The following is a 22,543-nucleotide window of genomic DNA, read 5'->3' as shown; positions in this document are numbered from 1 at the left end:
GGAACAGAAATTAGTCTTGAAGATATGAAGGCCTACCCATGAGAAAGATGGGAGTAAAGAATTATCCGGAGATGTTAAGGATGTACCCGTGAGAGAGAAGGGAGTAAAAGAGTAACGTTGATGATAGCAAAAGTAGCCAATGAGATGTTACTGCTGTAACTTGTAACCAATAGTGAAGAGACACATGAATTGGTAAAACTGTATAAAAATGCACTTGTGGCAATAAATGGCATCTACTACTTTCATCCTGGAAGAACTTGATCTATGTTGTTTGTCCATCTCAACCACGACAGGTATCTATTTAAGCATGTTGCAGTTGTAGTAGGTCTTTGTCATGTGGTACGGTGAGTTTGCAGATTGTTAAATCATGAGAATCCGTTGACTCAAAATGTATGTTTTGTGATAATACAGAAGACCATGAGTAATTTAGTTCTTTACTGTCTGAATGTGATGGTGAAATTTTGTGTGTAATAGCTGTTACTTTTCTTTCTAGCATGGTAGCTTTATTCCAGTATCCAGACTTGTGCAACTCTGTGATAAGCTGTGTCTCATCTCAGTGTACTAAATTTGGCTCTTTTGTGTGCACACTGGATAAAGAATCCTGGTTTTGGGATAACAGTTGTATCACCCCAGACAAGACACTAATAAAAGCCTTGCCCAGTCCAGCTTGCTGCCGCAGCGGGGGGGCGGGTGCCGGTTGGGCTCCAGCGCGCACTGACCTGTTTTGTCACGGAGACCCAGTGGTACTTCTGCCTGGCTGAGCAATAAGTGGTTTAAAGGTGCAATGCAAAAATTGAGATATTGTCTTGAGTTAGTGTAACTGTGATCCATCTGCATATTTAAACTTGGTATTTGGTTTTCATATCTGAGCTCAGTATTTTAATTTGCATATTTATATTTGGTACCAAAATAATTTTGTTTGGGGAGATAATTACAAATTGGGAACTGGTTCCGCTGTTAAAATACCGCCTTGCTCCCCCTTAGGATGCATCCTTACACATTAGAGTAACTTTTGGAGAAATATTCTGATAAAACTTGAAACAATATTGTACTGGAATGTGGCTTGAATGTGGAATTCTGGGTGTTAGTGCTGTATTGCAATTAATGTTGTTCTGCAGAACTTCGGAAAAAACGGGATGAAGTACGGTACTGTAAGTTAATTTGCTCTTATTGTTATCTAATAATTTTGAGACCAGAAAATAATTTAAATTGTTAAACTCTGATTCGTATTGAAAAAAACAGAACCAAAACCAAAACAAACCCTAAATGCTATGATGGATGTAAACTTGGTATTGTATGAGGTTGTGGGAGATTTGAGGGATTTTCTTGAAGTTAATGTGTGTATGGGTTTCTATTAGATGGAGATTTGTTATTGAACTAGCCAGGCCCAAAGGAATTTCAAGGCCACCTTGGAAAACTGAAAAGAGGATCTGCTGTGGGAGTAAAACAGTTCAGCAGCTACAAGGCAGCAACACTACGTAAATCAACAGACCTGTCAGCAGTGAGACTCGGGCACGTGGACAGCTCGTGAACATGGACAATATCCAATCAGTGAATGCATGCTTGGAGCGTGGACATGTGATCAGGAAAAAACTGCATATATAAGGAGGCTTGTTTTGGTAATAAATTTTCTTCGCTTAAATTCACATTGGATTGTGTGGAGTCCATGATTTTTCACCCTCGCATGAGGTTGTATTTAAAAGTTGCTAGAATATGAACTGATTTGGATCTAGGAAAATGGAATAATGGATTGATGTTTAATATGCTGGTTTTTGACATCTGTAAATTGTAAAAGGTAAATGGGGCTGAGGAGCTAATTGGAATTGCATATAAAGTGTATTATGTTTGGAATGAAATGGGAAAACAAAAAAGCAAAATATCCCAGGCCTGTGCTGTACAGCTTGAACATAAATTTCAGGCCTGTGTCAAGCTGCGAGATAAACTCAGCTCATTGTAATCCAGCAGTCTGGCGACTCCCTCTTAGCACCAGCGATTACGCCACCTGCATGGCCTTGGCTATATCTGAACTGCAGCAAGAAGAGAAAGAAAAAAAAATAAAATTGAAAAACATGGTTGCTCGCTGCTAAGCGGAGAAAGGAGGCTTTATTCCCCCCGCTCTGTCTTTTTTTCCTGGAGTGTTGTCATCCATCCTTGTTGTGGCACTGCGTTGCTTCTCGGCTTTGAATTGGGGTTGTCGATGCTGTTTCTTTTTGCTTTCGTGTTGTTTCTTAGGTTCTGGCACACCTGGGGAAAGAGCTCATCATTTTACCTCCTTGCTGAAGTTGGTCTTTTCACACTGGTCAGCTTTGGGGGGGTCAGAGTGCTCAGTGCTTCTCTGGGTCAGACTGGTACTAATTTGGGTGTGGAGTGGAGCCAGGTTGGTTTGATGTGGAGTTTGAACTGATTTGTTTTCATGCTGGGCTGGAGATCCTGCCATCCCAGATGGGGGCAAGAGGGAGGTTTTATTTCCCCCTGACCCTCCCCCAGCAACGTTACTGCTAGAGAACTGTAATACTGCATGAAGGAGTCTGAGGGTGAAATTTAAAGGTATCGCCAGTGGATCCATAGTTCTAATAAAGCTGGGAAATTAATAGACTTATTCTGTGGTAACTAGTTGTAAAAGACTTCTTAGTAAATTCACCGTGCTAGTTTTTGAGATCATGGGAGAGAATGAAAGAAAGGCCATTTTTTGAGACCAAAGGAATGCCAAATTTGGAACAAAGTTTTACCATATGAATTCTTGTATTTGCCAGAAAGCCCTATACCTCTCTTGGGTCAAGATTTGTTAAGTAAATTGTAAGCTCAAATAACGTTTTCTGAGAATTCTGTTTAGTTGCATGTCCCACAGGAAGCCGCTTGGATGGTACAGATCTGCTTGCTTCAAGTAAGGAATCTCCAAGGAAATTTTGAATGCTGTATTTCCACTAGTATTAACAGCCAATGTTTCGATAAAGCAAACACTACACTGATAGAACTGAAATAGGATTTCAATCCGGTAAGGGAAAACAATATCCAATAAATATGGAGTTACAGGCTTTGATGAATAAATTTATGACAACCTTACAGGCTGACTGCATTCGATTGGACTTGCAGATTTGTCTCTTTATAGCTACAACATAGAAACAACCTGTGGCTATTGTGGGACAGTATGATGAGATTGCTAACAGACTGATATACCGATTGTCACTCTGATCAAAAAATGCGGGGAATGAATTTAAGTCTTAATAGGCCATGATCCTTTTGTTATATATGTACCATGAAATTTAATTTTGATTTTTTATTTTCAATCTATGTCCTAGCTGATTTTCTTAACAGTATAGCTTTTGGCTCCAGCTGCACCTTAGCCTTCCTGACCCCATCTCTGCACAACTGGGCAGCGTCCCTATGCTCTTCCCAGGATACCCGTCCCTGCTTCCACCGCCTGGGCATTTCCTTCTTGACCTTTAGTTTGACCAGCAGGTCTCGACTCAGCCATGCCAGGCTCTTGCCTTCCTTACCTGATTTCTTACACCTAGGGATCGTGACCTCTTGTATTCTATGGAAAGCATCCTTAAAATCTGCCAGCTCTGTTCTGCTCCCTTGTCCCTGAGGGCAGTTTGCCAGGGGTCCTGTCGACTAACTCCTTGAAGAACTGGAAGTTGACTTTCCTAAAATTCAGGGTCCTGACTTTTCGCCTGACCCACATCCCTCAGGACTGCAAACTCCATGAGCATGTGATCACTGCAGCCCAGGCTGCCTCCAATCTTGATGTCACCAATTAGCTCACTTGCATGGGTGACCATGAGGTCCAGTATTGCATCCCCTTTGTAGGGCTGTCTGTTACCTGACTGAGGAAGTTATCCTCAATGCACTCCGGGAGTCTCCCGGGTTGCCTACAGCTCACCGTGCCACTTTTCCAGCAGATGTCAGGGTGGTTGAAGTCCCCCAACAGAAGAGCCTGCAAGCACAATGCCTCCTGTAGCTGGAGTAAGAAGGCTTCATCAGTAGTTTCCCCTGATTGGATGGCCTGTAGTAGTCACCAACCATGAGGTTTCCTTTGTTGCCCTGGTCTCTGATTCTTACCCATAAGCTTTCAACCTGCTTGTGGCTGTTCTTCAGAGACAGGTCTTTACACTCTATCCATCTCTTGATGTAGAGGGCAACCCCTCCACCCTTCCTTCCTTGCCTGTCCCTTCTGAACAGCCTGTAGCCATCAATCACTGCACTCTGGTCATGGGATCTGTCTCACCAAGTTTCAGTAATGGCCACCAGGTCATAGCCTTCTAGCAGCACAGTGGCTTCCAACTCCTGTTTGTTGCCCATGCTGCATGCATTGGTGTAGAGGCACTTCAGCTGGGCTGTTTGCTGCATCACCTTCTCAGAGGAACACCCCTTAATTCCTCTGAAGTATTTCATTGAGGCTTTCCTGTTGGCCTCTGTTACCTCAGGAGTCCCTGGCTCATCTCTATAAGACTTCAAGTGTGCTCCAGTGTGGGCATCTCAAGACCACCAGCTGAGGGTCGTTGCTAGCACCCCACCCCTCTGTCCTTGGTGTGTAGTCCCACAGCATGTCATGGACAAGCCTGATATCATCCCCCTCTGTTGATGAGCCCCATAGCTCATGTGCAGAGACTCTCTTCCCCCTTTGAGAAAGGTGAACTCCATCCGATGCCAGCAAACCCATTGCCGTGTAGGCCATCCTGTGACAACCTTGAAGCATTCCCCCCATCCCAATTAAAACAAAGAATGATGTTATGCCTTAAACATCTAGTTTTTGATACGTTGAGCAGAAAAGATAGATGGCTGTGGAGGCAGACACCTTGTCTTTTCTTTCCCAAGGTTTTGTGAAACAAAGCATAAATTTTTAAGATAAAGACAATTAACAGTGTTGCTGTGAAGGCCTCATGGCCTCAACAGCTACCCCTGGTGGGCAAAACAACTCACTTCTGGTCAGTAGTATGAACTTTCCCCTCATTTGAAGACCCCAGACATTTCCAGAAGAGTCTTCCTAATTAGCATAAAGAGCAAACAGAGGGAGGAGACAAACTGCCCTTTCCTATCGTGCATGTAAATGAACTGGGTTATAAAATGACCTCACATGTGACATGAGGTGGTGGCACGTGTACCAAAATCTTCAATGCATCCACCCTGCTCCAGAGGACGTCACGGGACCGATCGACCTGTGGAGCAGTGGATATCTTTCACTCTCCGATATCTTAGTTTTCCTTTTCTCTCAATCTTTTCCTTCTTCTTGAACATATAAAGGTAATATCATTGTAAGTTCTTCTCCTAAAGTCTTGTTAAGTTTTGTGATATAATAATATACTTTTGCCAAGTCACTAATCGCTGTAATTTGAATTCCACCAAGTGCTTTTAGTAAATTCATAATTTAATTGGACCTCTCGAGTGATTGTCTGTTATCACGTTACCACACAGAAATACCCAGAGTTAACTCACACCTGATCTCACCTGGTGCAACAGGACACGTGGTGTGTTCAGAGTTAACTCATCCCCAGTCTCACTTGGTGGGATAGGACACATCCCATTATCAAAAAAACCCAAAACTGTGGTGGTGACACCAGCCACAGCCCCATGTATTGATAGACTGCGTCTGTCTGTTTATTCTGATGTCACTGCCTGCAACTGGAAGGAGAGAGGAGAAAAAAACCCTGTGCTCCCAATTGCCTTACCAACAGTCCCAAGGCCCTGGAATGTATTTTGATCACCCTTGGACTATGAGTCGCAACTTCATCTCCATCCACATGGAAGACCAGTAACGGGTAGTAGTCTGAGGGCCATATCAGGCTAGGAGGTTTCCTGGTTATGTCCTTAACCTGGGCCCCAGTAAGCCAGCAGACTTCCCTAAAAAGAGGGTCCATCCAGCATATTGGACCCTCTGTACCCCCCAGAAGGGAGTCACCTACAACTATAACCCTTCTTTTCTTCCTCTTGGAGATTATTGTAATACGGGGGGGTAGGCCTTGCTGATCCTGTCAGCACCTGTGGTGTAGATGAACCTATGTTTTCCTCATTCATTGTCTGGCCTTCCACATCCAGAGCCTCATACCTGTTGTACAGAGGCATCTGGGAGGGCTGTTGTGGTTGAGACGAACAAACGACATAGATCAAGTTCTTCTAGGATGAAAGTAGTAGATGCCATTTATTGCCACAAGTGCATTTTTATACAGTTTTACCAATTCATGTGTCTTTTCACTATTGGTTACAAGTTACAGCAGTACCATCTCATTGGCTAATTTTACTATCATCAATTGTGGAGGGGTTTCGTTAGAAGGAGATATGTTGTTGAATTAGTCAGGCCCAAAGGAATCTCAAGGCCACTTCGAGAAGCTGAGAACAGAATCTGCTGTGAGAAAGAGGGGTGTTTCTTCATTAACAGGGCCTCAGCATGGAGTGAGTCGTCGGACCTATCATCGGTGGGGCTCCAGCGTGTGGACTGTCCATGATACTCATTTAGCGAATCCATGCTTGGAGCGTGGACGCGTGATTAGAGAATAGTTGCGTATATAAGGAGACATGTTTCTGTAATAAATGGCTTTGCGTGATTCACATTGAATCGGAATGCTGAGTCCTTTATCGCTCCAACAAATGGTGACCCCGACGTGATACTCCGAACGGCGTCTCACTAAGATCGGGGAAAAGCCTGGAGCGACCCAGCCGGAGGCGGATCAGCTGGACTGAGAACCGGACAGAGGCATACGGACGTTCCGCAGATAAATTTTGTTGAAGAAGTCCCCGAAAAAGGTGAGCGGCTGGGAGCAGGAGGAGGGAAGAGTGAAGTTATGGGGCAAAATATATCCTCTGAGGAAGAAGCTGTAGTTAAACTCCTGCATATTCTCTCTATGAGAGGACTTAAATATGAAGAAAGTAACATACGTAGACTGTTGGTTTGGTGTAGAACTAACGGCTACCCGACAGAAGCTGAGAAAGCTTTTAAAATTGAACTTTGGGACGATATGGGGCAGAAATTATGGGATAAGGTTAGAAATGGAGATAAAGAAGCTAAATCATTAGCGACTACATGGAAGCTTATAATTTCCACCTTAAAAGAATTTAAGGCTGAACGGGCTGCGGTTACCGGAATTTTTGCAGTGTTGCAGCCTGATAAGAACTCTAAAAATAACTGTGAAGCTTACCCAGTTCGTGTCTTTGATACCCTTCCTGCTCCATGCCCTGTTGTGCCTTTGGCACCCCCGATGATACAGCAGTCTGGGGCGGAGGGAGGAAGATTATCGAGTGGATGGCCTCCTGTACCATCACACGACCCTAGAGAGACCAAGAAGTCCAAAGAACTGGAGTCAGATAATTTGTCAAAAGGACTGGTGAAAGTTGAGAATGCTAAAGTCGTAAATAAGTGTAATATCAATTCTTTTACTGATCTGTGTCCGTCTTCACCACCTTCTACCCCTCTAACTCCTACAACAGAACAGAAGGAGTCGCTGGAAAAGAACTGGACAAGAAAAAATAGATTGGCTATTAGTGAAAGAATCCAGCACTCAGAAAGGCGATTGTTTTGATGGTGATGAGAAGGGGGGTGCGTCGGGGGGCTCGGGTTCTACGGATAATTATGACCTTAAAAAACATTGGCGAGGAATTATCAGAAATGCAATGATAGAAGGTGAAATAACAAGTGCATACCCAGTCATTTACCAGCGAGACGAACAGGGTAATCAGAGTCCTGGGTGGGCTGGGTTGCACTGGGAGGAGATAAAAGAGGCTAGAAAAGCGGTACAGCAGTATGGCTTACATGGAAAATATACACAAGGCTTTATTAATACTCTCTTTGATGGGCAAATATTAACTCCTTACGGTTGTCGTCAGCTAGCTACGTTGCTACTAACACCAATGCAAGAAGTTCTCTGGAGAAGTAGGTGGATTGATGCTTGTGAGGAAGCATCTATTCTTAATTTAGATCGTGATGAGGGAGACCCGTTACGCCTTGCTTCGAAAGATAAGCTGATAGGGTCAGGAGAATTTGCTAACCCTCAAGCGCAGGCACAGTTAAATACTGCCATCTTGCGGCAGAGTTGCTCTCTTGCAAGAGATATTTTCCGAACTCTACCGGAAGAAGGTAAAGCAGTCCCTCCGTACACTCAGGTAAAGCAAAAGGACAATGAATCGTATATGGCTTTTCTTGACCGCCTAAGGGAAGCCTTGGATAGGGCACCGATTGATACTAATGTAAAAGAACCTTTGTTTATGACACTCGCAGTTGAGAATGCTAACCTGGTTTGTAAGAAAATTTTGCTTGCTTTACCAAAGCATAGCTCAATAGCTGAGATGATGCATGCTTGTGCCAGGGTGGGCTCAGACCAAGAGAAATTTGGTCTTATGGCTTCTGCATTTGTGGCTGCTATTAAGCCCCTGTTAGCTCACAACCCGAATAGATCAAGCCAAGTTTGTTTCAAATGTGGAAAAACAGGGCATTACAGATTCCAATGTCATGTCAATCAGACTTACTGCAGATCAAATAAGAGTGTTACAGGTCCAATAGACAATAATGTATGTCACCGCTGTGGAAAATTTGGACACAAAGCTAAAGACTGTAAGTCTAGTCTTCATAAAAGTGGGCAGGCACCGGGAAACGGGGGAACGAGCGCACCAAGACCTGGCCAACGACACAAGTGAGGTCTCAGGCTGCTTAGACACAGTCACCGCTGCCGCTTCAGGGAGTGCCAGAGTGGATGTAGAAACTGTGAAAGATGTAACATTAATTGACACTCAGGTACAATGCATACCAACAAACATGACTGGACCATTAGGGCATGGTTTAAGTGCTTTGCTTCTAGGGAGATCATCTGTCACTAGAAAAGGCATTTTTATACTTCCAGATATAATTGATGCAGATTTTGCCAGTATCATTTCAATTATGGTATGGACTCTTAGTCCACCAGTCCACATTCCCAAAGGATCAAAGATAGGTCAATTGGTTCCATTTAAAGCAAATGTTCCAAAAGTTTCAATTAAAGAGTGTGCAGAAGGAAGCTTTGATTCTACTGACAATGCAGAGTTGTATTTAGCTCTAGACATTAGTAAGGCAAAGCCAATGGAAAAGGTGATGCTTTTAGACAAAACTGGCCGTTCACAGACTTTTGAAATTCTGGTAGACACAGGTGCTGATGTGACTATTATCAGCAAAAAAGATGGGCCAGCTTGGTGGCCTCTCGAGTCTCCGCAAATAACAGTCATGGGTGTTGGGGGTATGCAGAGCACCCAGGTGAGCAAACATCATTTACAAATGAAGTCATCTGATGATTCACTATGTTCTGTACAACCTTATGTGATGTCTATCCCTGTTTCTCTATTAGGACGAGATGTGTTAGGACAACTAGGAGCAACTCTGGTGACAAAACAACAGCATTTCTAGAAGCGGCCATTGATGATGGGCGACCAGTACTGAAATTACAGTGGAAAAATGATGATCCAGTATGGGTAAATCAATGGCCGCTCAGTAAAGAAAAACTCGCCCATGTCGAAGAGCTAGTACAGGAACAGCTTGAAAAAGGGCATTTAGAGCCGTCTACAAGTCCCTGGAATACTCTTGTGTTTACTATTCAGAAAAAATCAAACAAATGGAGGTTGTTACATGATCTTCGAAAAATTAATGATACCATGGAAGACATGGGAGCATTACAGCCGGGATTACCATCCCCTGTCATGATTCCAGAAAATTGGCAGATCTTAATAATTGACTTGAAAGATTGTTTTTTCACCATTGCTTTGCATCCTGATGACTGTAAACGTTTTGCATTTTCCATAAATTCTGTAAATAAGGCTGAACCTGCGAAAAGGTATCAATGGGTAGTTTTGCCACAGGGAATGAAAAATTCCTCAACTATGTGTCAGATTTATGTAGCTTGGGCCTTGCAATCAATCAGAAAATCTCATCCTGAATTAGTGATTTACCACTACATGGATGACATATTAATAGCTGGGGAAACTTTTTCGACTGATTTGTTGATAAATGAAGTATCTGATACATTGCAGCATAGAGGATTACAAATTGCTCCAGAAAAGGTACAAATTCAACCAGCATGGAAATATCTTGGTTGGGAAATTTCTCAGTCCACAGTGAAACCTCAGAAAATAGTATGTCGGCCTGTCATTTAATCCTTAAATGATGTGCAGAAACTAGTGGGTGATCTGAATTGGGTCCGGATCATTTGTGGGATCACTAATGAGGATTTAGCTCCAATTGTAAAACTGCTAAAAGGGGATAGTGATGTTAGCTCTCCTAGAACGCTTACTGCTGAGGCGGAAGCTGCTCTGAAAAAGATTATGTCCAAACTTGTAAAAGCTTTCAGCCATAGGTGGAACCCAGATTATGTAATCGGAGGTATTGGTAAAAGTTGTGCAGATTGTCAGCGCATCTCAGTAGGGCTGGGTGCAGGAGTCAATCCAAGAGGATTAGGAGCCTTGGAATTGTGGCAAATGGACGTCACACATGTCCCTGAATTTGGCAGGCTGAAGTATGTGCATGTGTCTATTGATACATATTCTTTCGCCATATGGGCCACTGCTCAGACTGGTGAAACTAGTTCACATGTGCAACGACATTTACGTTCTGCTTTTGCAGCTTTGGGAGTTCCTGCACAGGTCAAGACAGACAACGCACCTGGTTATATCGCCAAAGCTACTGCCACCTTTTTTCAATTGTGGGGTGTTAAGCACATTACAGGGATACCAAATTCTCCTACTGGTCAGGCCTTGGTAGAAAGGATGAATCGAACTCTCAAGCATCAGCTTGACAAACAAAAAGGAGGAACTGACTGTACTACTCCACATGACAGACTAAGCAAAGCATTATATGTCTTGAACTTTTTACGCCTTCCGCAAGGGTTCGACATTCCACCTATGATTCGTCATGGAACAAGCTTAAAAGGACACTTGACAGACCTTAGAGAAAATCAATGTCAGGTCAAAATACGCAATGGAGTTACTGGTGAATGGGAGGGTCCTTTCCAGTTAATAACTTGGGGAAAGGGTTATGCTTGTGTCATTACAGACCAAGGATCAAAATGGATTCCTGCGAAATGGATCAAGCCATGGCTGAATAAAGACAACAAAGATTCGACAGATGCAGAAGGACAGGAGGGAGATAAGTTGTGAGAATTGTCTCAAATGTAAACCATGAATTCTTATTCAGTGTTATAGATGCTCCTAGACCCAGTGGTCTAAAAGCTTATTAGTAAACAGATAAGGTACCTTCCATAGAGAATGCAAATTTGAACAGATAGTAAGAGTTCCAAAAGGGTGATATTACAATTAGATAATCTATGCATAGATAAGGTAAAAGTATAAGATATTTCTACCATGGTAACCTAATTTAGCAACTGATAAGGTTTTAAAAGAGATATTAAGATTAAGCTATAGATCTTATAAACAGGTTAATATAAGTTTTAAGATATTAAGTCAATAATTAGCATATGCTGATGGTATTAAGTACGTTACTCTATAAACTGCGCAGTTATAGATCTTTTAGGAATTTAAGAGAATATATTGTATTAAGTTGTCTGACTATTCTAAAATAGTGCGTTGGTAAGGTTGTCATAAGTAGAATTAAGGTTTTACATATGATATGAAGGTGTGAGTATAAGCAGATAGTTGTTTAATCTTATTAAGTAAGGTTTAGCTACATTATATGTAATTGTAATTATGTTGTTAATCACGTGTCCTATGTTGCAGTGTATTTCAAAGACGATTCAGCATGCTGTTTAAGGGGCCTGACTAGTTCAAGAACAAAAAGGGGGAATTGTGGAGGGGTTTCGTTAGGAGATATGTTGTTGAATTAGTCAGGCCCAAAGGAATCTCAAGGCCACTTCGAGAAGCTGAGAACAGAATCTGCTGTGAGAAAGAGGGGCGTTTCTTCATTAACAGGGCCTCAGCATGGCGTGAGTCGTCGGACCTATCGGTGGGGCTCCAGCGTGTGGACTACCCATGATACTCATTTAGCGAATCCATGCTTGGAGCGTGGATTCGTGATTAGAGAATAGTTGCGTATATAAGGAGACATGTTTCTGTAATAAATGGCTTTGCGTGATTCACATTGAATCGGAGTGCTGAGTCCTTTATCGTTCCAACAATCAATGTTACTCTTCTACTCCCTTCTCTCTCACGGGTACATCCTTAACATCTCCGGATACTCCTTTACTCCCATCTTTCTCATGGGTAGGCCTTCATATCTTCAAAGCTAATTTCTCTTCCCATGCCCTCCGTCAGGGAATCCATGGACCCACCGTAGTCCCCCACACATGATATTTGAGATGTTATGGCAGTCAGATGAAGTCCCTGGTCACTGGAAAAAGGGAAACATCACACCCATTTTTGAAAAGGGTAGATAGGACAACAATGGGGAACTACCGACCTGTCAGCCCTCGCTTCTGTGCCTGGGAAGGTCATGGAACAGATCCTCCTAGAAGCTATGCTAAGGCACATGGAGGACAAAGTGGTGATTTGAGACAGCCAGCACGGCTTCACCAAGGGGAAGTCCTGACTCAACCTAGTGGCCTTCTTCAGTGGAGTAACTACATCAGTGGAAAAAGGAGGAGCTACGGATGTCATCTCTCTGGACTGTAAAGACTTTGACATGGTCCTGCACAACATCCTTCTCTCTAAATTGGAGTGAGATGGATTTCATGGATCCATCCACAGTTTGATGGATGAGGAACTGGCTGCATGGTCATACCCAGAGAGTAGTGGTCAATGGCTCAATGTCTGGATGGACATGGGTGACAAGTGGTGTCCCTCCAAGGTCTGTGCTGGGAGCAGCACTCTTTATTGTCTTCATCAGTGACATAGATATTGGGATCGAGTGCACTCTCTGCAAGTTTGTGGATGACACCAAGCTGAGTGGTGCAGTTGACACACCTGAGGGATGGGATGCCATCTAAAAATACCTGGATGAGCTCTAGAAGTGCGTCCATGCGAACATCATGAGGTTCAAAAAGGACAAGTGCAAGGTCCTGCACCTGGGTTACGGCAAGTCCAGGTATTAATACAGGCTGGGGGGTGACGGGATTGAGAGCAGCCCTGCGGAGAAGGACTTGGGGTACTAGTGGATGAAAGATTGGACATGAGCCGACAATGTGTGATTGCAGCCCAGAAGGTAAATTGTATCTTGGGCTGCATCAAAAGTGGTGTGTTCAGCAGGTCAAGGGAGGTGATTCTGCCCCTTTGCTCTGCTCCCGTGAGGCCCTACCTGGAGTACCGCATCCAGCTCTGGAGCCCTTAGTACAAGAAAGACATGGACCTGTTGGAGAGGGTCCAGAGGAGGGCCACCAAAATGATCAGAGAGATGGAACACCTCTCATAAGGTGAGAAAGTTGGGGTTGTTCAGCCTGGAGAAGGCTCTGGGGAGACCTTATTGCAGCCTTTCAGTGCTTAAAAGGGGCCTATAAGAAAGATGGAGACAGACTTTTTAGCAGGGCCTGTTACAATAGGACAAGGGGTGATGGTTGTAACTAAAGGAGGGGAGATTGAGGCTAGATGTGAGGAAGAAATTTTTTATGAGAGTGGTAAAACACTGGCCCAGGTTGCCCAGAGAGGTGGTAGATGCCCCATCCCTGGAAACATTCAAGCCAGGCTGCATGGGGCTCTGAGCAACCTGATCTAGTTGAAGATGTCCCTGCTCATTGCAGAGGGTTGGACTAGATGACCTGTGAAGGTCCCTTCCAACCCAAACTGTTCTATGATTCTATATGCACCAAGATAACACGGATCTTTTTTTTTTTTTGAGTCAAATCCTGTTTATACAGGTAAAAAGCTAAAGTTGGCTTTCTGTGATTAACAGGAAAGAGATGCTCCTATAAATACACATGGCAAGTCATCATTACTCCTAGAATTTCTTTTGTATGGGAACATAGCGCAAGATTGGCGAGGAGGTAAGTTAAATGTAAATACGCTCAAGTGAAATGCACCTGTCTGTTTTTTTAAAAAGCACATACATCACACTAATTGTTTTACTGACCTTGTGTGTTTGATGAGCAGAACCTCTGTGTTAGATAATATAGACCTGTGAGAAACTCTAGGCACCTTATCACTATGTCTGAGATTCCTGCTTTGTTGTGAGAAAGAGCGGGAGGCTGCGTCTTCCTGAAGCCTTGAAATACAGGCGAGCTCAGCAGGCCCAGTGATCTTCCAGCAGGGCTGAACTTAACAGCGCCTGCGTCCCTGCTTGTGTCCCCTCTGCCTGGGAGCTTAGGTGCTACTTCAGAGATCCCCCAGTAGAGAGGTAACTAAAATAAAACTTGCCCTTTGCAATGCATTCATGGCTTCTGGCTCTTCTTGCGACGTGCCTGCGTATGTGTACACAATTTCGTTGAAAAGAAAATGTCTCTTATGAAGTGTTTTCATCACAGAGCAAAATCAGAAGTTGTTATAGCTTAATAGTTCTCTACTGGCACCCTCGCTGGCCTGGTTGCTGTATGGTGTCCAGCAGCAGTCCTTAGCAGCAGGAAGCAGGCTGACACCACAGCAAGTGAGGAAATGGATTGTGCTTTCCCAGGTGTTTTTCTTAGTGCTGACCAATGGTTCCTCACCCTCTTGCTCCAAGATTTATTTAAGGGCTCATATACATGAAGAAATTGGCCAGCATTGCTCCCTAAGTGAATACTTACCTAGAATACAGCAGCTATATGGGAAGGAGTTTTCTAGCAACAGTGCCAGTCTGTCTCTCCCCAAAGGCAACCTTAAATCTAGCTACATCCTTTCCAGTTCTCTAGAATCTCTGAAACTTCTGTTGTAGATGAGTCCATGTGCATAATGTTCAACACACATCAGGCATTGCAGTGGGTCTATGGAGAGAGGAAACCCCTGGAACAGGGAAAGCTGACAACACAGGAAGAAAACACAGACACCAATTGTAGGGACTGCAAATCTTTCTGCTGAGACTTCAGCATCCCTGGAACACAACCCACACTCTGTTTATGCTTTTGGCACAAACAGTCCAAGCAACTGTCAAGCTGACCTTCTGACCACAACTCTGCACTTCAGGCCTATGGTGTCTCTCTTACCTCTCCCAGATCAGGGTACACCTTAATGAACAAGGAGAGTTAAGACGCTCTGTGCAGGGCAGTATTTTGGAACAGCTGATCAGTAGCTCCCAAATGCCATGTTGGCTGCATGGTTCCTTGAGCCTTGCAGGGGGCTGAAGCCATCTTGTCATAGTTCTTCTAGATGGGAGACAAAGCACAGAGGTACTTTTTTCCTAATACACCGTGAAATTGCTCACTTTCAATCTCTGACAGAATGGGTTGCCCTTGCCTAAAGAACAGTTCAAGGACGAAGACTGCGGCCATAACAAAAAATATTTTTCACAGAATCACAGAATATTAGGGATTGGAAGGGACCTCAAAAGATCATCTAGTTCAATCCCCCTGCCAGAGCAGGAACACCTAGATCAGGTTACACAGGAATGAGTCCAGGCGGTTCTTGAATGTATCCAGAAAAGGAGACTCCACAACCTTCCTGGGCAACCTGTTCCAGTGCTCTATCACTCTCACTGTGAAGAAGTTGCTTCTCAAATTTAAGTGGAACCTCTTGTGTTCCAGTTTGCACCCATTGCCCCTTGTCTAATCATTGGTTGTCACTGAGAAGAGCCTGGCTCCATCCTCCTGACACTCACCCTTTACATAGGTATAAACATTAATGAGGTCACCCCTCAGTCTCCTCATCTCCAAGATAGAGACCCAGCTCCCTCAGCCTTTCCACGTAAGGAAGATACTCCACTTCCGTAATCATCTTGGTGGCTCTGTGCTGGACTCTCTCCAGCAGTTCCCTGTCATTCTTGAACTGAACACAATATTCCAGATGTGGTCTCACCAGGGCAGAGTAGAGGGGAAGGAGAACCTCTCTTGACCTACTAACCACCCCCCTTCTAATACACCCCAGGATGCCATTGGCCTTCCTGGCTACAAGGGCACAGTGCTGGCTCATGGTCATCCTGCTGTCCACCAGGACCCCCAGGTCCCTTTCCCCTACACTGATCTCCAACAGGTTGTTCCCCAACTTATATTGGTACCTGGAGTTGTTCTTGCACAGATACAAGACTCTACACTTGCCCTTGTTATATTTCATTAAATTTTTCCCTGCCCAAATCTCCAGCCTGTCCAGGTCTCGCTGGATGGCAGCACAGCCTTCTGGAGTGTCAGCCACTCTTCCCAGCTCAGTCTCATCAGCAAACTTGCTTACAATGCACCCTATTCCCACATCCAAGTCACTGATGAATATATTGAATGGTACCAGTCCCAGTACTGACCCTTGAGGGACTCCACTAGATACAGGCCTCCAACTAGACTCCGTCCCATTGACCACAGCTCTCTGGCTTCTTCCCTTCAGCCAGTTCCCAGTCCACCTCACTACCTGATCATCCAGACCACACTTCCTCAGTTTAGCTGTGAGGATGTTGTGGGAGATGGTGTCAAATGCTTTACTGAAATAAAGATAGACCACATCCACTGCTTTACCATCATCTATCCACCTGGTTATGTCTTCATAAAAGGCTATGAGGTTGGTTAAGCATGACTTCCCCTTGGTGAAGCCATGTTGACTGCCCCTAATGACGCTCTTATCCTTGATATGCCTTGAGATGGCACCAAGGATAAGTTGTTCCATGACTTTCCCAGGGATGGAGGTGAGGTTGATGGGTCTATAATTACCTGGGTCCTCCTTCTTGCCCTTTCTGAAGACTGGACTGATGTTTGCTTTTCTCCAGTCCTCAGGCACCTATCTCATTTCCCATGACTTAGCAAAGATGATGGAGAGTGGCCTAGCAATAACTTCAGCCAGCTCCCTCAGCATCTGCAGGTGCATCCCATCTGGACCCATGGATTTATGGATGTCCAGATTGCTTAATTGTTCCCTAGCCCAGTCCTCATCAACTAAGGTAGACTCCTCCATTGTCCTGACTGCCTCTTCGGCCTCAGCGCTACGAGGCTCCCCAGGACAGCCTCCGGCAGAGTAGACAGAGACAAAGGCGGCATTCAGTAACTCTGCCTTCTCTGTATCTTCTGTCACCAGGGCACCCACCTCATTCATCAGTGGGCCTACATTGCCTCTGGTGTTTGTTTTATCTGCCATGTATTTGAAGAAGCTCTTTCTGTTGTCCTTGACCCCTCTTGCAAGGTTTAATTCTAAGGAGGCCTTAGCTTTCCTAGTTGACTACATCCTCTGACAACAGCCTTATATTCTTCCCAAGTGACCAGACCCTCCTTCCATGACCTGTAAACTCTCCTCTTCCACTTGAGCTTACCCAGCAGTTCCCTGTTTAACCACACAGGTCTCCTATCTCCATTCCTTGGCTTCCTACGATTTGGGATGCTCTTATCTTGGTAGAAGCAGTTCCTGAATGCTAGCCAACTATCTTGGGCCCCTTTACCTTCAAGTACCCTTACCAACAGGATTTCCCCTAGCAATTGCTTGAAAAGACCAAAGTTGGCCCTGCTGAAGTCCAGGGTTGTGACTGTGCTTGGTATTGTGTTCCTGCCACATGAGATCCTGAACTCCACCATCTCATGGTCGCTGCAACCAAGGCAGCCCTCAGCCTTTACCGCTTCAACTAGATCCTCCTTGTTAGTGAGGATGAGGTCCAGCAGTGCTCCTCTCCTAGTTGGCTCATCCACCATTTGCATCAGGAAGTTATCATGAATGCACTGGAGGAACCACCTGGACTGTGGCTGGCTGGCTGAGTAGTTCTTCCAGCAAACTTCAGGGTAGTTAAAATCCCCCACAGCAACGAGAGCCTGTGACTGTAAGGCTGCACTCAGCTGCCTGTAGAAGACCTCATCAACTTCCTCACCCTGATCTGGTGGCCTGTAATAGACACCTACAACAGTATCACCCCTGCCAGCTTGCCCCTTAATTCTCACTCGCAGCCTCTCAACTTGCTCCTCATCCATGCCTGGACAGTACTCAATACACTGTAGTTGCTCTCTCACGTAAAGAGCAACTCCACCCCCACGCCTGGCTGGCCTTTCTTTCCTGAAAAGGACATAGCCATCCACAACCACATTCCAGTCATGTGAGCTGTCCCACCATGTCTCATTAATTGCCACCAGATTATAAACTCCTGACTGAACACAGGTTTCTAACTCCTCCTGCTTATTCCCCATGCTGTGCTCATTGGGGTACAGGCATTTCAGGGAGCGAGCTGAGCACACTGATTTCACCCTACGGGGGTGGGAGGCCTCCCAGTCTTTATCAGTTCTAGAGTGCTGCCCCACTGATGCAAGCCCATCTGCAACCCTATCCCCCTTCGAATCTAGTTTAAAGCTCTCCAAATGAGCCCTGCTAATTCCTGTCCCAGCATCCTTTTGCCCCTGTGAGATAAACCTTTCACATGTATTACTGTCCGGACTGGTGTCTTATAAAATCAGCCATTATCAAAGAACCCATATCCTGGTTTTGTTAAAAAACAAGTTTCTTTTTTTAGTGAATTTGCCTGTCAGCTAAAGCCTTCATATTAGCTGCATTTTCCTGGAGAACCAGATACATGTTTTGGTAAACCTAGCAATGGAATGCAAACTTATTGATAAGTGTGGATGGACATCTCGCGAGAGGGGGGCCAAAAGGGGGAATTGGTGGGGGGAGGAGGTTAACAATACATTTGACAGTGTTTTATCGTCACCCCGCAATCTAAACCCTCGACAATCCAAAGCCCTGCCTGTAGCACTAGTCTTGTAGCCAAGCATTTATGGACTGGATTCTTCTATTCCGTCCCACGTTGTCACCCAAAAATGGAAGGAGGGAAGAGAAAATAACTTGCGCCCCAGACTCTTTCACCAACTGTGCCAAGGCCTTGAAATCTTTCTTTATTCCCTTCAGACTGCGGGATGCAGTTTCCTCCCCACCTGTCTGGAAGATCAGCAGTGGGTAGTAGTCTGTTGGGTACACCAGGTTGGGGAGTGCCCTGGTGATATCCCTGATTCGGGCTCCAGGTAGACTGCACACTTCCCTACGATGAGGGTCAACTCTGCAGATTGGGCCCTCTGTCCCTCTCAGAAGGGAATTGCCTATTACAATTACTCTTCTTTCTTTCTTATTGGAGGCAGTCTTGAGGCGTGGTGTCAACTGCCTCTTCCTATGTGACCTCATAGTTGGGCCTTCCACCACATCCTCACCTACCTCTCCTTCAAGATCCAGGGCCTCAAACCTATTATGGAGGGGCACCTGGGGAGGCAAAGCAGGTAGGGAGGGGGGTTGCCTGTAATACCGAACTGGGACTTGCTTCCAACCATCCTCGTCTTTTTGGTCCCCTACCTCTACCCAACAGCGACAGGGCAGGGGCTGTCTCAGGTCTCCCTCCTCTGCCCGACAGTGCGGGGGGTCCATCATCTTTTGGGGGGGTATCCCCCTGGGGCCTTTCTGGCTGGCACACCAGGGAATTACTCCACCAGTAAATTTCCTTCTCACACTCCCTGATGGTCCTCAGTCTCTCGACCTCCTCCTTAAGTTCCACCACCATGCTGAGCAGATCTTCCACCTGCTTACACCTCACGCAGGTGGAATGCCGGCCTCCCTCTCCTAGCAGCAGCAGGCTCTGGCATTCCCTACAACCAGAGACCTGAACAGGCATAGTTGGGGGCAGGCCCTCCATCTGGGTCACCAGAGTCTTTCTGGGGCAAGTTCTCTGTCTGGAGGAGACCATGGTAAGCTGCAGTCTGGGAGACTGCCAGTACATAAGATGGTCTAACAAGCAAGGAGGGACATAACCGCTGCACCCTGCTGCACAAGCTACCACACCCACTGCTGCAGCACAGTGTGGGTGGTACTCACATGTTTCACATGCTGGTCTCACCTCCCAGTGCCCGGTGGGCAGTGTCGCTTCCCTCCCTGACACTTATTCAAGGCTAGGAGCGGGGGTGTGATCGCCATTACCCTGGCAATGCCCACGCCACATCAGCTGCTCTCACAAGAGTTGCCAGGTGCTGCCGGGTCCCGAAACCTCAAGATCTGCTGCCGCGGCTCTGGCTGCGCCTGCTCCGATCAGTTGACCTTGGGGACTGAGTGCTACTTCTGGATTTTGAATGGTTTTAAATCTCCTGCCATTACTTTTCAGAAAAAAAGAGATGAGCTGCCCCACAGAAGGGAACAAACTGCTTCATCTGCACAGTGAACGAGATAGCAAGGGGCCCTGCAAGACAGATGATGGGACAAAATAGGTGAATGCTAGAATTAGCTGCTGGGAGAGGATTTGGACTCTTTACTGCCAAGATTTAAACTGGACACACATCTAGGAGAAGCTCGATGAGTACTGACTGTCTTGATACTTCCTGAGGTCCTCAGCCACCCCCAGTCCTTTTTGGCCCTTCATGTCAGCTGACAGGTCCCACACTATCTGAATGCCGTACTTGATGGGGCATCTGATGCAGCTGGGGAGTTAGTAACCCTCATTGCCAGAGCTCTTTCTATAATTTAAAGTAACTGTCTCTTTGTGGGAAATTTGAGGGATTTTCTCGAGGTTGTTGTGTGGATGAGTTTCTATTAGATGGAGATTTATTTCTGAACTAGCCAAAGGAATCTCAAGGCCAGCTTGAAGGCTGAAAAACAACACCTGCTGTGGGAGTGAGGCCTCAGGGCCTCAACAAGATGTAAATCAACAGACCTATTAGCAGTGAGACTCGGGCGCGTGGACAGTTCGTGAACATGGACAATATCCAATCAGCTAATGCATGCTTGGAGCGTGGACGTGTGAACAAGAAATAACTGCATATATAAGGAGGCTTGTTTCTGTAATAAATGGCTTCACTTGAATTCATATTGGATTGTGTGGAGTCCATGAGTTTTCGCCCTCGCATCTCTTCACCCTCCTCTCACTTTCCTATGAGGTTTAGGGGTAGAAACAAAAGCATCAGCCTGGCAGAGGACCTGTTCTCTGTTGAGGAGCAGCAGCAAGCATGATCATCTAGGAATAGAGCACAGCTCATGAGCAGTTCAGCTCCAGCTTTCACACTGAGGGGTTGGCACAAGCTCATCCCAATCCATGGCTGTGACAGGAGGCAAGTCAGGAGCCACAGATTGTACTGCTACCAATGCCTTCTAGCCTCATCCCATCACACATGTAATCCATCATCTCCTGCATGTCTCCAGGGCCATGGATATTTTGTTTTGCATCTCTCAGCTCTCAAACAGTTTTGGTATGAAACTCAGTAGGATAACAGTATAGTATTCACATCCCTTTTAGACTCTCCTCTTCCAGCATTCACAAGCATCAGTAATGTCTACTACAGGGAGCAGAGATGGTGCAGCTGGATATATGGTCTTCCATAGCTTGCATACAAAGCTGCAGTTTGTCCATGGCCATGGAAACTAGCACCTTGGGGTGAGGCCAAGTATGAAGAAGATGGGAATGCAGAAGCTGCTTTTAGGCATGTGATTTTAACCTCCAACATAAAGCTTAGATCTCTTAAAGACATTCTTCCTCTCCAGAAAATAACCTTCCCAATTCTAGGCAGGGAATAAGAGGCAGGGAAATAGGACAGCTGAAACAGAGGCTTCACTCTCCTGTGCAATGAAATGAAGGTAGAAGATCTAGTGCTACAGATGCAGTTTTGGTACATAAGGTCTTCCCAAAACCCTTAGTCCTATACCTAACTGTCTACCTATAGGTATCTGTGCTGTCCAATACTTCAAAGAGGAATTTCCTTCTTAGAAAAATAAAGTGGTTAAAAGGAAACTCTTGCCTCAGAACAAATGAGGTACCAGAAGAAGATAAAAGGAAGGAGATACTTTGAAGAGTGTAACAGTCCTGACTCTGCCATTAGATACATTTCCTATGGAAACAAGGAGTGTTTCTGCAGCTGTACAGAGTACAGGACTGATGTTTATGCTATGAAAAACAGGAATAAGCTGAGAACCTGCCCTTGGGATATCAGTCCACTCACTGGTGAAGGAAAAACAACAGTTCCCTTTATTTCCTTTGAACCAGTTATGTCAACACAGAGACTGGACTGTTACAGGGAGAAACCCTCTCAAACTGCCCTGAATTTACTTGCAGTGAGATGATTAGCAAATAAAGGAAACCATCAGCAAAGGCAACACACTATACAAATACATTTTATTTACAGATACCCATAGTAAGATGTGCAAATACTTTATATTAAACAATTTTCAGATTACACAACTTTAAGTAGTGGAAAAAACAAACTGCAGTTAATTACAATTATCTATATAACAGGGCAGTAGTAAAAGATCCATTTGTCAGACCACAGCATGGTTAATGATACTCAGGTGAGAATGTACAGATCTAGGTACTTAAAAAGTGAATGGGTCATTGCCACATACAGTAACATGCTTTTTCAAAGAGCAACATTTTTCTGGCATGTGAACACAATAACCCAGTTAATGCAAGATGGAAAATTAGGCTTTTAATTTGATCTGGAAACATATCTATTAACAATTTTCCTCCAAATTAAGAGTTATCTGTGACTGACACATGTAAAGCAACCTGTAAAAATCACTGTTACATTGTCCATTGTCCACGTAGACAAAGCAACACACAGATGACCTAAAATGATCAGTTACAGCCTACATCTTCACAGCTCTTCTACCA

At 44.9% G+C, this 22,543-nt stretch overlaps 1 protein-coding gene across 2 annotated transcripts in view; it reads right to left on the bottom strand.

Moving 5' to 3' along the window:
• The window catches only part of LOC136114638 (DDB1- and CUL4-associated factor 12-like), a 90,036-nt gene that overhangs the window by 5,121 nt on the left and 62,372 nt on the right, over nt 1–22,543 (bottom strand). The window contains exon 9 of one of the 2 annotated variants that reach the window (XM_065860059.2): nt 7,094–7,263. The exons of the other annotated variant lie outside the window; for it this stretch is intronic. Coding sequence (XP_065716131.1) covers nt 7,111–7,263 — 153 coding nt within the window. The 3' untranslated portion in view covers nt 7,094–7,110. Of the gene's footprint in view, nt 1–7,093; nt 7,264–22,543 lie in introns of those variants that run through there. 2 annotated transcript variants of the gene reach the window in all.

The sequence above is a fragment of the Patagioenas fasciata genome, chromosome W (assembly GCF_037038585.1).
Source record: "Patagioenas fasciata isolate bPatFas1 chromosome W, bPatFas1.hap1, whole genome shotgun sequence".
In the NCBI taxonomy this organism is placed as follows: domain Eukaryota; kingdom Metazoa; phylum Chordata; class Aves; order Columbiformes; family Columbidae; genus Patagioenas; species Patagioenas fasciata.
Note: the sequence above shows the minus strand (reverse complement) of the source record. Positions and strands in the feature narration are given on the sequence as shown.